This window comes from Phallusia mammillata, chromosome 2, assembly GCF_965637545.1.
Source record: "Phallusia mammillata chromosome 2, kaPhaMamm4.hap1.1, whole genome shotgun sequence".
NCBI lineage: Eukaryota > Metazoa > Chordata > Ascidiacea > Phlebobranchia > Ascidiidae > Phallusia > Phallusia mammillata.
This window is the reverse complement of record NC_137253.1, coordinates 31,401,178-31,415,894: the sequence shown is the minus strand read 5'-3', so window position 1 is coordinate 31,415,894 and position 14,717 is coordinate 31,401,178. Positions and strand designations below refer to the sequence as shown.

Here is a 14,717-nt window from a genome sequence, read left to right as displayed (position 1 = left end):
AGCATAGAAGATAAATTCAACTAAACCTGTAGTTTAAGATGGACAGTCTGTTAATTTCTGATGGTGAAAGTTTATCGGGGTGCTCATGTCCTGCTGGTAAACAACCAACCAACTGCCAAACTGCCTTCAAACAATCAAGAGAGTGAGGTCCATAGTAAGTTGGACATGTAACAGGCAAACCTACAAAATGAAAAATAAAGACCATTAGTACAGGTTAAGATAAAATGCATAAAGAATTAGCAACCTGAATAAGGCTTTTTATGAAATAACGGAAAGTACCAGCACATTGACTGTTCACTGGCTCACAAAATTATAATAATGAAATTGAGGTGAAAACTTATTACAGTGATAATTAGGTATTTTCAGACCAGAGTATTGCATCCAGTCAGATTTGACCCCAAATTTGCCATCTATACCAGGCAATTGAAACCAATACAAAAATTGTGCTCAGACTATTTGTTAAATTGCAAAAGCATGTGTAACGATTATACGCTGAAATCTGGTCTGTTTAACCTATCGCAAAATTGGGCAAATTACTTGTTGACGTCAAGTCAGTGGTGGCATAGTTTGGTACAAAAAAAGTTAAATCTTCAGAAAAACAAGGATAATTTTCATATGGAACAAACTAACTGAAATTTTTTTTCCAGTAAATTAATGACCATTATTGCGAACAATGAGAATATGTTGTTATAAATGGTTATTTTAGTGATAGCGATTCTTGTCATCCCTTGATTTAGTGACGTCACAATAGGTTCAGTTCAGTTAATATTACCATGTTGGATTTTTGTAAAACTCATTGGCCAAAACAAAATTTCCAAGGTCTTTCTTGTTTGAACATCCCTAGTGAGGATAAACCAAGTAAGATAGAATAATTGATTATTCTGTGATCTTGTAAACAGCCTGGCGACTAAGGTATGTACTAATGGTTAACAAACATAAATAGAGGTAGCCTAACTATGCAAAGAAACATCAGAATATACAGGATATTTTCAATTATACTGTGGTTCGTAATTTTGAAAAAGAAACTTCTTTTCACACATGGCATGAAATTTACAATAAATTTGTGCATTAGAAGTCTACTATACCCAACTGTATTAGTAATAGCAAGATGAAATACTCACTGATTCCAAAGCAATTCAACTGTTGTGCAGAGATCCCCATATCTGCTTCACTTCTTATTTTCTCCATAGAAGATGACAACGCACTACGGGGAAAAAACGTTTGAATAAGGATACAAAACTGAAAACTAGTTATTTACGAAAAATATTCTGGGTAATTGCCCACAAAGTTTAGTTAATTAATTAGATATGCACGCAGCCAGTATTACCTGTACTAAATTTAATAGGACAAACAAGTACCTAAAGTGCAAAAACTTAAAAATGCAAAATTGAAAGTAACAAAAAAACACACAAAAGAACTTACACGCACATTACACACACACAAACAAAAGAACACACACACACCAAAGAACACACACACACAAAAGAACACAAACACACGAAAAAACACATGCACACACATGTAAGTTTAAAATTATGAATAGAACCTTTGGTTTAATGCAGCAAGAGCATTAATTTCATAGACATAAAGTTTTTCCGGGTATCGGTCTCCCAAACGTAAACATCCAGTCAAATTCCAAACTTCCTTCAAACAATCCATAGAGTTGGGTCCGTAATAAGTTGGACAATTTACAGGCAAAACTGTAAAAAAACACATTAACGTTAAACATGTGCAACCAACATATAAGCTATTGCTGACAGGCATAATATCAAATTTATAGAGCTCTTCTGACAGTTATATTTTTATTCCCATATTTCGACGTCCTGAACAGGTCGCCTTCACCAGGGTAAATAACACTGAATGCGCGTAGTGCAGGTGACCTGTGTAGGACGTCAAACTGTGGAATAAAAAAAAATTGCCAATGTGCAAACACTGTATTTTTTGTTTTTCAAACACTGGTGATGTTTGTAAAAGTGATAGGCATTTGCTTTGTAAAACAATAAAAACACAGCAGCTGATTTGAGTTTTTCACTTTGAAATTTCCTGCAGTCTTTAATTAATGACCCCGAATCATCACAGTCCTTGGCTTTACTTAAAAGGAGATTTTATTGATAAAAAGAAATATTTACTACGTGTGCAATCAATTCATCTAATTTAGCAAAGTTGTCTTGTTAAACTTCTACATTTTAAATATCATGTTGGGTTTTAATATAAAAAAAAACTTTGCGCTCCATAAAAATCCATCATTTGACAGAAACATTTTATTCTTTCATATATTTTAGGATTTTGTGCCTACTTACCGATTCCGTAACAGTTAAGTTGTTGAGCTGGAATTCCTGCATCAGAATCAGTTTTTATTATGGTCATCTGGTCGAACAAATACCTTAAAACAAAAAGTTAAAGAAATTAGGCATTATACAAAAGTTTTGTTAAATGTTAGTGCATTAAAATTCTATTCACAGTGGCACAAAATGAGTGATTGTACACGATTGTTTGCAAAATTAAAAACAAACGGGTCTCAACATACGTAAATTTTGAAATGTAAACTTTACTTGATAAAAAATTATAGGTAATAAAAAATGCAACCTCAAGTATTCCAGACCTTCTCCTCTAATTCTGACAAAACTTAAGGTACAAATAATTGGTGGTAAAACTCAAACTAATCGACATCAGTTAGTAAGGATCTTCGCTTAATCCGTACAATAATTTTAAGGTCCAAACGGGTCCAGATTAACCAAGGTTTATTGTATCAATAAAATACTTCAATAATTTCAAAATCATGCTACAGCAAGTGCCTTAGACAAAAGTTTCCTCCTCCATTAAGGAAAGTGTGTGATACAGCACAAGAGCTGAATGTGTTTACAAGGTCTTGGGTGACAATAATGTAAGGTCTACAGTTAATGAGAGTATAGCATGATAACGACAGAATGTTTTAGAAGATCTAAGTAAGGTGACAACAATGTACAAAATCACGACTTACGTGTAGTTGTAGTGTCTTAATGCCACTAGCTCTGAAGCAAGAAGTTTATCCGGGTATCTATGTCCAGGTACTAAGCATCCAACCATATTCCACACAGTCTTAAGGCAATCCACAGAATGAGGTCCATAGAAAGTAGGACAGGTAGATGGAAATGCTGCAAAGAACAACAAATAAATTGGCAACAAAAAAAGTAAATAAAACAAAGGCAATTTTATTAATAATACAAAAATTACAACAACAAACAACATTTCAAGCCGTATGCAAACTCTGATTTAAAGCAAATTTATTAAAAAAACAAAAAATGTACACCAATAAAAAAACATTTTGAGTATTTTTGCAGACTAAGTCCTGATTAAAAGTATATTTATTAAAAAATACAAAAATAACAACAAGAAACAAAATTTTAAGCCATACACAAACTAAGTCCTGATTATAAGCAAGTTCATAATTAGAAAATACAAAAATAACAACAGGCAAACAACTTTTTTGGGCTCTTTGCACACTAGGTCCTGATTTAAAGTAACTTTGCACTTCAAATATAAATCACTAATCTGTTCAGAAGGTTCTTTTTAGATAAATATAAAAACTCATACCAAAACCAAAGCAATCTTCTTGAGCAGCTGCAATACCAGTGTCAGATTGATTTCGAATTAAACCAAATTCACTGTACAAGTCACTGAAATAAAAAAAAACATCTTATTCAGTGTTGAGTGTTAAAGCCTTTCTCAGTAAAGTTATAACTAAATTGTCTTGTATAAATATTTAGTAATTTTAGTGTTTGGATAAAAAATATTGCATAAAAAACACTAATGTTTAACAAAGACATTTTGTTTGAAAGTTTGGGCATTTTTCATTACAGGATCACAAATTTATAACAAAGTATTTTTAACTAATGTTTTTGTTTGGATGTAAAAATATTTAAAGCTTCTGATTTTGCTGAAAAAAATAAAATAAAAAACCTTAAATATGACAAACCTGAAATTTTTAGCCATGAGAATCCCTCTCTCAATGATGCTTAACTTTTCTGGATGTTTTTTCCCTGTTTTTAAACATCCATGGCCGTTCCACACTGATTTCAGGCAACTAATATTCTGAGGTCCATAATATGTGGGACATGTATTTGGCAAATCTACATCAAACAAATGACAATTACGTCAAAAACCTAAAATTCGCTATTGTAGATAGGGTGGTATTGATAGAATATACTAAATGTAATGGATGTTACTAACAACAAACATAGATTTGAAAAATATTTAGCCATTAACCTTTTTGTCATCAGTTTAATATTTACCGTTATTGCTTAATTTTTGATTAATTTATAATACCAGCTTCGGCTACAGAGTTAGAGAATGCTTTACAAAATGTGTGCATATCACAAAAAAAATTAGAAGCGTGGCTTAGCACATGTCGCTATTGCACATATGCTATAACGTATTTTAAAACGTTAACATATTCTCTACACTTATTTTATATTGGGTCCGATATTTTGTAACTCTAGTTTTGCAGGCAGAAACAGATGGGTCCCCACACATGCAAAGTTAAAAACAATGCCTTTCAAGAGATAACCTTCAGTAAGTTGCGAAAAAGAAAACTGAGTGAAATCAAGATGTAAATAAATTACTTCAATGTGCCAAAGCAGCGTTTCCCAAAAATTTCCACCCCAGGGTGCCATCTATAAACTAGTCAAAATTTGTTAGATGGACCATAAGCAGTCATTTCGGATTGAAGTTAATATCAATTAAATGTAGTTTCCATTATCTTGGGAACACCTATCCAGGTCGCATAATTGGAGAACCACTGTCCTAAAGCATGAACATAACTCTACTGCTCTTCCACAAATAAATTCAATACAATACATACTCAGTCCAAAGCAATCCAATTGTTCATCAGCATTTCCTCGATCTGCTTGTGTCTTGGTGTTGTTCATTGTAGTAACCAGGAAACTAGAAATGATATGAATAAATATTCATCAAACATGTAAATGCAGTCTTGGCTCTGTGCCAAAAGCGTGTGTGTAATCAGCGCGCCTTTTTTATGTGACAGTTTTGTTGCGCTTTACACTGTGCACCTTACATTGGTGTGTTAAGTTGTGTGATGTGAATTCTGCAGTTGTGCAGAATCTATATGTAGACTCGGTCATATCATTAATGTGTTATTTTTTATTGATTCCATATAAATATAGGATTGAACACTAACGGTCACATTTTTAAGGAAATCTGACCCGTTATGTAATGGCATCTTTGGATTTATGTTTAATATAATGTGTGATAAAGAATAAAAAACGGATCTGAATTACAAACCTGTAATTAAGTGCAGCAATGGAGCTGAGCTCCGACGGTCCAAGTTTGGGTGGATATTCTTCCCCCTCCGGTATACATCGAACCATATCCCAAACAGTGGTGAGACAAACCAATGAATGGCGACCATAGTAGGTTGGACAATCATGGGGCAAATCTGGTACAAGAAGACACAAACACGTTAGCCAGTGCTTGTAGTGGTGAAGTACAGATTTTGTGTTCAATTACCGATTCCAAAGCAGTTCTCTTGTTGTAAAGATATACCAGCATCTGATTCATTTCGTACAAGTTTGAAGGCATTCAATAAAGCACTGAAGCACAAAAAAAAGGAAAAACATGCAAACAGAGCAAAAAGGTTCGGGCTGAAACCGAATATTCGGCTGAACCCAAAATCCCTGTTTTATGAATGTTTTCAACCGAAACATGTGTTGTTGATGCGAGTGAAGTGAATTATGACAAACTAAATCACTTTCACAATGCGGAATCTTTACTAAACTTGTAATATTTTGCAGACAATGTGTCTCATGTTTTATAGATACAACAATTCATTAATTTATGGTTTTCATTTTGGTGAAAATGATAGTTTAGGCATTACTGTCATGCAATCAAAAAGTTCAGTTTCATCACTATTTTAAATACAAGTAACTTACGTGTAGTTTAAGGTGTTTAAACTTGCAAGTTTGGCCGGTCGCAGTTTAGGAGGAAATTCGTCACCCTCCGGCAAACATCCCACCATGTCCCACATTGTTTTCAAACAGGCCATTGAATGTGTTCCATAGTAAGTTGGACAAGGTATAGGTAAATCTAATAAAATTTGAAAGATGACAATTATACAACTAACTAAAGTTGGTAGTATAAACACTACTGTTGTATTGCATAAAGATTGTGAATATAATAAACAACCAATTACAATAAAAACAACTAGTAATTGAACCTGTGACATGTACTATTTCAAAATAAAAAATCTAACCCAAATGTATTGACGTCAAAAAATATAAACAAGTTTTGTATCGTTTCAAGTCGTCTAATTCAACTAAAATCTAATGACGTTTCAAAGATAATTACAAAACTATAAGTTAATATTATAAAAACTACATAACTAAACAAGTGATTACCTGTGCACGGATATACACAAAGCCCTAACGTTTTTCAATTTAAAGTAAGGATAAGGCTGCTGCATTACCAGCCAAAAACAGATTTTTAGGAAATCTCGTATGAGTAAGCCATGAAAATCCACTCCAGTATTAATTATCCAACATAAAATTCTCACCAACTCCAAAGCAGTTCAGTTGTTCTGCAGAAACACCAGCATCAGCATCTGCTCTTATCCTTTGCATTTCAGCAAGCAATGCCCTGTCAACAAGTTATATATTTCTAGATTAGCCACAAAATCGGTTGTCAAGTGTGTTTAGGTTTAGAAAAAAACTTTGATCTCTATGTACAAGCAAAAGTGTTGTGCTTATTGACTAAAGTTAAATTATAACTTAAATCAGTCAGGTCATCAGTTAAGTCCAAACTATCAGAGAAAATCAATTGAGTTGAGTCGAAAGATAATAAGTAGCCACTTATGATGTTGATTTTAGACAAAATAGTTCAAGCATCTTAAATGAAACCCAGAATCAGCTTCAGCAAAATACGCATATTACAAAACTTTTTTTGTAGCAAAAAGTTCCAGGAGACAGAAAACAATGACTTGAACTGGATTAAGTACGATATTATAATTGCTTGCTTAATTACTGGACCGAGCAAGCAAAAAGTTTACCTGTATGCTAAAACATCCAGCAATGCACTTTGACCAGTAGATAGCTTGTCAGGATATCCATCACCTTCAGGTATACATTTAACGTCTTTCCACAAAGTTTTTAAGCAATCCACGGTATGCGGTCCATAGTAAGTTGGACAGATCACTGGCAAATCTGAAATCAACAAAATTTATTGTAAACATAGTTGTAAACAATCGACATACAAGTGTTTTCTACCGATTCCAAAACAGTTTAACTGTTCAACTGAACTTCCAGCATCTGCATCTGTCTTTGTTTTGGTCATAACATCAAACAAATGGCTGAAACAAAAACAAAAAAACATGGAAATATTTTTGTGTGTAAATTCTACAGATGCTACTTGCACTCTTCGGGTATAAAACTTTATTTCTTTGGTGAAATTGGAAGTACTAATGTATTTTGGAAAGCAATGGTCACAAAACGTAAATTTCATGCAAGGAAAGGTCTACATACAAGAGTGGAATCTGCAATTGAATTACTTCACAAAGTTTGCATTTTAAATCCCCTCTTAATGCTAAAAAATATTGTACCATTTCCCCATGTAGATAACTGTTGCACTGGAGTTAATAATCCACTACAAGTAGAATTCACACACTTGGCAATCAGCCATCCTAAACCAACTGATAACTAGCAAACAAATACTCGGTAAACAAATACATTTGTGTAGAGCGGTGGTTCTCAACCTGGGTCTGATTGAACCCCAGGGGTTCGCCAACGCCCAATCACAAAGGTTTCCAAAATACTGTAAGATCACTGGTTTTGTATTAGATAAAACAAACTTACAAGTAAATGGTATTGGGGTTTGACAAGGCGTGAAAAGTTATGTTGGGGTTCGGGGCAATTAAAAGGTGTAGGCGTTACACAAGTAATGTAACCAGTAATGTACTAATTCATATGATTCTTAATAGGTAATGTAACTAGTACCTGTAGTTCGTAGCTGCAAAAGTTGCTATAGTGGTAGCAGCAATCTTATCAGGATACTCATCCCCCTCAGGTAAACATCCAACAGAGCCCCAGACAGTTTTTAAACAATCTTTTGTGTGAAGTCCGTAGTATGTCGGGCAAGTTGCAGGTAGAGCTAAACATCAAGAAAAATAACTAGTTGAGACATTCCACAAGCATATAATACCTGATTCATGTACAAAGGAACTCTAAGATGAATAATTTTGCTCAACAGGTTGAATAGGGCACACAGTCAATGCTAATCTATAATAAAGAGTCTATCAATCCTTAAGAGAGTAAAAGCAAGTCACCTATTCCAAAGCAGTTGAGTTGTTGTGATGTAACTCCTAAATCTGATTCATTCTTTATCACAGACATGTGATGCAAAACAGCACTGAAAAGTTTTGAAAGTGTAAGCAAACTGTGCAGAATAATGTTTGTATTTGAAACACATATTTCTGGTTAAGTTACAAATATACACATTGTTTGAGTTAAGTGTATTTCGCTGGGTGAAAGAAAACAGCACTAAAACAATCACCAAGCCGGTAATAGTGAGACCAGTCGAGGAGCCCTAAAAACTTGTATATTTTTGAAATGCGATTACAATAACATTGTGTTTTGGCTGGTGTCAAAGCAATTTGTGATTGACGAATCTCAGTTAACATCCATTTAAGATGTTTAAAGTTATATGAACTGATCAAGAAATTATAAATCAGCCACACTAGGTGACCTCATCTGCATTAGATCTGGCTTCAATGAAAATCAAAAAACACAAAATTAATTTTGCTTGCAATATTAATGAACTGAGTATTGTCAAAGATACTTTACAAATATGTCAAAAGGCAATTGTTTATACGAGCAATATGCTCTGTCAGATACTTAAAGGGTACCTGAAGGGTATTAAGGTCAACCTATCACTCTAAAACTAAAAAAAAATAAAGTAGAACAAACAGGTTGCCAACTTCATAGCATACACTATATCAGTCTTGATCACTTTAAAAATAGGACAAGACATAAAAACATTTTCCCATACTTTCAAAAACCTAAACAGTTAACATAAATATCGTTAGGTATGTTGTTTAGTAGTAATGGTTGAATTACCTGTAATTTACTGTGGTAAGAGCAGCAAGCGCTCCACTGGATAGTTTCGGAGGATATTCTCTTCCATTTGGCAAACATCTAACATTTTTCCAAATAACATTCAAACAAGCCATAGAGTGTGGACCGTAGTATGTTGGACATTCAATGGGTAAATCTGGTGCAAAAATAAACATTACAAACTTGTAATTAGTTTCATGTCATATGATTTTAAACCAAAAATCTAGTACAGGAAAACATGGGTAATTGCATAACCATTTTAGCAAACTTTACGGCATGTGGCCAGACTTTGCAATTATCTGGACAAATTTCTTGACAACAAATGCCTGTGATTGGGATTTACATTCCCAATTTATGTAAATGTATTATGTGATTAACCTGATTCAGCTATATATGCAAAGCTATCTAATATAACTGCAAATATATTGAATTGGACTTCTGCGTTTCATGAAACAATAATGTTTAAAAAATAAGTCTGTATGCACAAAAGTATCTCAAATAAATGCAAGATACATGCATTTATTGTTGGGTTACCTATGCCAAAGCAGCGAAGTTGTTGGGAAGAGTTACCAGTGTCTGCAACAGACTTTACTGTTTCCATGTTATTCAGTAATGTGCTGCAATAAAGCATATAATATCCTTAAAAATACAAATAAGTTGTTAAGCAGTATTCCCAGAGCCTTAGCAAATGCAAAGCATATCAGAAACTGTGGTGAACACAATACAAAGATCTGTTTGTAAGTTTAGTCAGATTATGGTAGCATAGGCATTTGCAGAAATGATTGAACAATAAAGCATATTGCTTTTTACATGTATTTGGACTCTTATTTTCCTCATTAAACTAGTGGTAATCATTTTTTACAAATACTAGTTGAGCAAAAGCAAAAATTTATGACTGATGCATGGCAAAAACACTAGATATTTATTGGTTTATATGTTGCAAATGAAATTGCAGTCAGTTGTTAAATTTTAAACAACCTAATTTTTTCAAAAATACTGGTATAGTTAACTACACTAGAAGCTCACAAATGTTTCATGATAAGGTGTAAGTCTATGTTAAGGTAATGTGCTCTGTAGTAGACAATGTAAAAGGAAACCTGTAATTAAGTGCTGCCAGAGTTGGTATGACCAAATGTGAAAGCTTGCCCGGATAATCATCTCCCTGAGGTAAACACTTTGCCATTCCCCAAACCGTTTTCAAACAATCCAAAGTATGTGTGCCATAGTAGGTAGGACAGTCGGTGGGCAAATCTATGAAGGATTTTTAGAATAATCAGGTAAATGTTTAGGATGTGAATTCAGAATTAATAATTTACCTATTCCAAAGCAGTCAAGTTGGGCTGAACTTAAACCAGCATCAGCGTCAGATTTTATGGAATTCATTTGACCCAATGCAGCTCTGTAATAAGAACAACATATATAACTAAAACAAAAGTAGTAACAGTTTGCAAATCAATTAATAACCATTGGCCGACGGAAGTAAATAAAATTGTAAAAATAGGAATTAACATAATTTTAATAATAGGCATTTATAACTTGCATGTTGGATGCATGCATTACAACAGTATCGTAAGTAGGACAAAACCAACCCGTTTTAGACATAACAAAGTAACTTGTTACACATTCTTTACAAATATGCCTAAATACGGTTGAATTTCACCCTGCATGTCGTACCCCCTGCTTTAGTGCTTCGTACCCCCAAGGGGTACACATACCCCTGGTAAAGAACCCCTCTACTAAACTAAGCTCAACAAAGCAGAAAGACCAAACAAATAGATTATTTAAACTAAAATATACCAATCTGCTACAACTAAATTCACAATTGTTTAAGCCAGTAATGCTCGAAAAAGGCTTAAATAAGTTTATCAATCTAAGTCGGCAAATGCATTACAAGTGTCAACAATATTTTTTTTCTTTTCATTTTTCTTCATTATGAGGCAAAAATGGTCCAAGATCTAAAAGTTGATGGTATATTACAATAAAATACAGTGATTGACTTCAGCACCAAATTTTTATGTCCAGCCTTGTGCAAAAGTTATCCTTGTTTGTGAAACTGAAAAGTTATCCACGCTGACCTTTCACATACATTCAACTTACAGAAATGATTTTGCTTAAACTGAATTAAACATACATTTGAGCCTGCTGAAATCCAGGCTAAGAAAGCTAACTTTAACACCAAAATATTTCGCAATTTATTTTTTTAATGTATTTGTTATCATTTCTCACCTGTACGTTAGTTTGTTCAAAGCATTTATTTCTAGAGTTGTGAGTTTGGGTGGATATTCAAATCCTTCTGGTTTACATTTGGCAATTGACCAGATAATTTTCAAACAGTCCATAGAATGAGGGCCATAGTAGGTTGGACAGAAAAATGGTAAATCTGAAATAAACAAACTTTACCCAAACAAACTAAAGATTTTATAAATGCCTTCATAAGGGTTAATAACAATAAAATAGTTGACACAGAGAATACATATGTTAGAATACCAGTTGTACAATATGTCCATCAATCCTTTTTTTAGTATTTTGCCTAAACGTTAAATTAATAACTTACCTATTCCAAAGCATTTAAGCTGCTGGGCAGAAACTCCAGCATCTGCATCTGTTTTAATTGTGTCCATGTTATCTTCCAATGCACTGCAACAAACACAAATTAAAACAATTGTAATTTCAGCTGTGTGCAAGCCAAGAACAAACCAAGCCTAAAACATGTAACTTCAGAGAAAAATTAGTTAAGATGAACATAAATTATTAACTTGGATTAGCCCTGAAGCATTCGTACAGACCAGCGATCAAGGCACACTCCATGATTTATAATTCAAAAGAGAAATTAACATTAAACTGATGACCAGAGTGAACATGTTAAACAAATGAAATGTTGCTTCTAGGTATCTTACTCTTGCAGTATTAGCCTCCAAGTTAATCACCCTGTGGTATTTAAACTGTTGAAAGCCGGAGCTATTTAGTTGGTAAGTCAGTTTCAGAATTGCAACTTAAGTGACAACTAAAATTATATGGATACGTACGAATAATTGAGAGCAGCCAAAATGGAAATCTCGAAGGAGGAGAGTTTGTCTGGAAATGAATCTCCCTCTGGTAAACATCCAGTATTGTTCCAAACAACTTTTAAGCAGTCCAAGGAGTGAGGCCCGTAGTACTTTGGGCATTTGTCTGGCAAATCTAAAACCAAGCAAAATAAACTTCATTTACAATACAAACTAGAAGCTGTCCTGTCCAAAATTTGTTGAATTTGAAGATTGTTTAAAAAATTCAACTATTTTGAGGGGTTGGTGGGGTAAACGTTGGGGCCTTAGGGCAAATCACAACAAGCAACACCTATAGTTGGCAATTTCTACAATCTACCAAATTTTACCCAATTCGGACATTGTTCAAAAACTTCACCCATTTTTGAAAAACAACAATTGAAACTTATTATTGGCCAATTCTATAATCTGTCCAAATTATATTTAATTCGGACATGGTTCAAAAATGGGTACCCATACATACAGCAGGAAATTCATTATAGCTCCGGTGCCTTAACAAAAACATACCTTAGTAGCAAACTCATGCATAATCTACAACACTGGGTGTTTGTTTAATAACAAGGCTACAATTATCATAACCTACAACAAATTGTGTCCTGCAAATCACTTTTACATGTTAAGTGGCAAAATGAAGTTCACAAAATGCTTTGGTTGGATTGTGATTGTATACAAATGGCTTTAATAAAACAGAACATAAACTTGACATGCATAATAATCTTACATAAAACTTCTGGATGGCTTGTAAATTGTTAAGCAACATATCAAGTAAAACATATGTGAGTTCTCAGCATGAAGATACAAGCTAATATTGGAGCGTAAAGCATTACAACGTTTCAACAGTTTCTATTGTCATCGGTAGATAAAATATAAAATGAAAGCCACAGACTAATTGCTTCTATCTGTAACTTCACAGCATCCCCTTTCGTTCTGTTGTGTGACACCAAAATGTGTCCCTTCTGTGGCTTTCATTTCACAATTTACCTACCAATGACACTAGAACTGTTGAAACTTGGTAAGGTTTTCTGCTTCAATATTGGCTTGTATCTACTTGCTGAGAATATTTAGAACTGTGAACTTAAACATAGGAATTAGTTATTTTAAAAGTTCATAGATTTATATCGAGTCAAACCACTCCCTGAAATATTATCGCATGACAAGTTAAACATAGATAAATATGCCAAACTTGTTACCTATTCCAAAGCAGCTCAGTTGGGCTACACTTTGACCAGCATCAGAATTGTCTTTTGTCAATTTCATTTCACTTTTCAAAGATCTGAAAAAAACATTTTTGCTTTACAGTTTATACATGCATTTAACAAGGTTATCACTGATGTAAAGTAAAAAAAGTACCATAATTTTTCTACTAAAAACAAAAACCAACAAATTTTGACATTATTGGGTTCATACCACTGATTTAAAATGTAATAAGATTTACTTAAACTTTTGCAATATGATAAACTTCATAAAAAAGTCATACAAACTAAGCTTTCAAGTTACTACGCTAATGGTGCACATAGAGGAAAATAAAATGTTAAAAAAATATGGATATTTTCAAAACAAGTCAGACATATTTTTGAAGACACTGTAACTAATAATAAGGACAATTCTGACACATAACTATGATGTGGCAGCTTTTTTTATAACTAACAAGGTCCTGAATGCCTAATTATAGAAAAACTGTCCTAAACATTTCAATAGGCAAAAAATAAAGTTTATTTAATATGTATTATATTCGAAATGGACCTAAAATGCAAATCAAAGCAAAAATGCTATAGTTCTTACATTAGCTTGCTCTTCTCCTTAATTAAATGCACACAGAAAAACAACACAACTTAATACTTACTCATATGTTAGCACAGCCAGAGTGTCAATTTCACTGGTTGAAAGTTTGTCAGGAAAATCGAGTCCCTCTGGCAAACAGCCAACATCCTTCCACACAGTTTTCAAACAATCAACAGTATGTCGGCCATAGTATGTAGGGCAAGTAGCAGGTAAGTCTGCAAAGTAACAACATATTTTAGTATTTGTAAAGGAGTGACATTTGGTATTTTTACAGGATGCTTCCCTTGAACAGTATGCATCCCAGTTCATTGTTCACAGAGTATTATGTGTGCAAATTTTGGTAAAAATAATGGAGAAAGCAACAGTGCTTCCTAATAAGAATCAGTATAAATCACTTTTTCCCAGTACTTACCAATTCCAAAGCAGTTGAGTTGCTTGACAGATATACCTAAGTCCGCGTCGTTCTTGATGTCCTCCATATATCCTAACAAAGCACTAAAAAAACAAAGATAAAGTGTTTTTGGTTTGCAAGTAATTAAGAGCATACTATTTTGCCAAGCAATATACACCTCATGTGAACATTAGCCATTACTGACAAATTGAGGTAATCACATATTCCTGCTATATGTAATTAATTTTTTAACTTATCTCGATAAACTGCATCGAAAAGCTTGCCAAACTGGTTATGTAAATTACCATAAATCGTTTGCTTGACAATAATTGTGTGCATACTTTTAAATTTGTAGACCTTAAAATTAACATATCCCTTTCAATGACCAAGTAAAACTGACCA

General features: G+C 33.5%; 2 protein-coding genes across 2 annotated transcripts in view; both read right to left on the bottom strand.

The window, feature by feature from the left end:
* Positions 1 to 16: 16 nt before the first annotated feature.
* Positions 17 to 3,117, bottom strand: LOC145213308 (uncharacterized). Its single transcript, XM_080081535.1, has 5 exons — positions 2,981 to 3,117; positions 2,301 to 2,383; positions 1,547 to 1,700; positions 1,122 to 1,204; positions 17 to 180 (listed from the first exon to the last, which is right to left on the bottom strand). Exons 1-5 carry the CDS (start codon positions 3,064 to 3,066, stop codon positions 17 to 19), a joined length of 570 nt encoding a protein of 189 aa, XP_079937661.1. The 5' UTR covers positions 3,067 to 3,117.
* A 418-nt stretch (positions 3,118 to 3,535) lies between these two features.
* LOC145213307 (uncharacterized) overlaps positions 3,536 to 14,717 on the bottom strand; it is a 50,351-nt gene continuing 39,169 nt past the window's right edge. Inside the window, exons 53-73 of the mRNA XM_080081534.1 lie at positions 14,337 to 14,419; positions 13,986 to 14,139; positions 13,333 to 13,415; positions 12,125 to 12,278; positions 11,653 to 11,735; positions 11,325 to 11,478; positions 10,415 to 10,497; positions 10,196 to 10,349; positions 9,633 to 9,715; positions 9,102 to 9,255; positions 8,312 to 8,394; positions 7,983 to 8,136; positions 7,257 to 7,339; positions 7,040 to 7,193; positions 6,548 to 6,630; positions 5,928 to 6,081; positions 5,506 to 5,588; positions 5,281 to 5,434; positions 4,841 to 4,923; positions 3,956 to 4,109; positions 3,536 to 3,656 (exon numbers count right to left, since the gene is read on the bottom strand). Of these exons, the coding sequence (XP_079937660.1) occupies positions 3,536 to 3,656; positions 3,956 to 4,109; positions 4,841 to 4,923; positions 5,281 to 5,434; positions 5,506 to 5,588; positions 5,928 to 6,081; positions 6,548 to 6,630; positions 7,040 to 7,193; positions 7,257 to 7,339; positions 7,983 to 8,136; positions 8,312 to 8,394; positions 9,102 to 9,255; positions 9,633 to 9,715; positions 10,196 to 10,349; positions 10,415 to 10,497; positions 11,325 to 11,478; positions 11,653 to 11,735; positions 12,125 to 12,278; positions 13,333 to 13,415; positions 13,986 to 14,139; positions 14,337 to 14,419 (2,491 nt within the window). The remainder of the gene's footprint in view (positions 3,657 to 3,955; positions 4,110 to 4,840; positions 4,924 to 5,280; positions 5,435 to 5,505; positions 5,589 to 5,927; positions 6,082 to 6,547; positions 6,631 to 7,039; positions 7,194 to 7,256; positions 7,340 to 7,982; positions 8,137 to 8,311; positions 8,395 to 9,101; positions 9,256 to 9,632; positions 9,716 to 10,195; positions 10,350 to 10,414; positions 10,498 to 11,324; positions 11,479 to 11,652; positions 11,736 to 12,124; positions 12,279 to 13,332; positions 13,416 to 13,985; positions 14,140 to 14,336; positions 14,420 to 14,717) is intronic.

Bases quoted from the DNA above. Each gene is read 5' to 3' on its own strand.
- LOC145213308 (XM_080081535.1), bottom strand. From the start codon at position 3,066: ATGGTTGGATGCTTAGTACCTGGACATAGATACCCGGATAAACTTCTT. The intron at 1,701-2,300 runs GTAAGTAGGCAC...GTTTTTTTACAG, and splicing joins ACTTAACTGTTACGGAATCG to TTTTGCCTGTAAATTGTCCA. The intron at 1,205-1,546 runs GTTCTATTCATA...TTTTCCCCGTAG, and splicing joins CTTGCTGCATTAAACCAAAG to TGCGTTGTCATCTTCTATGG.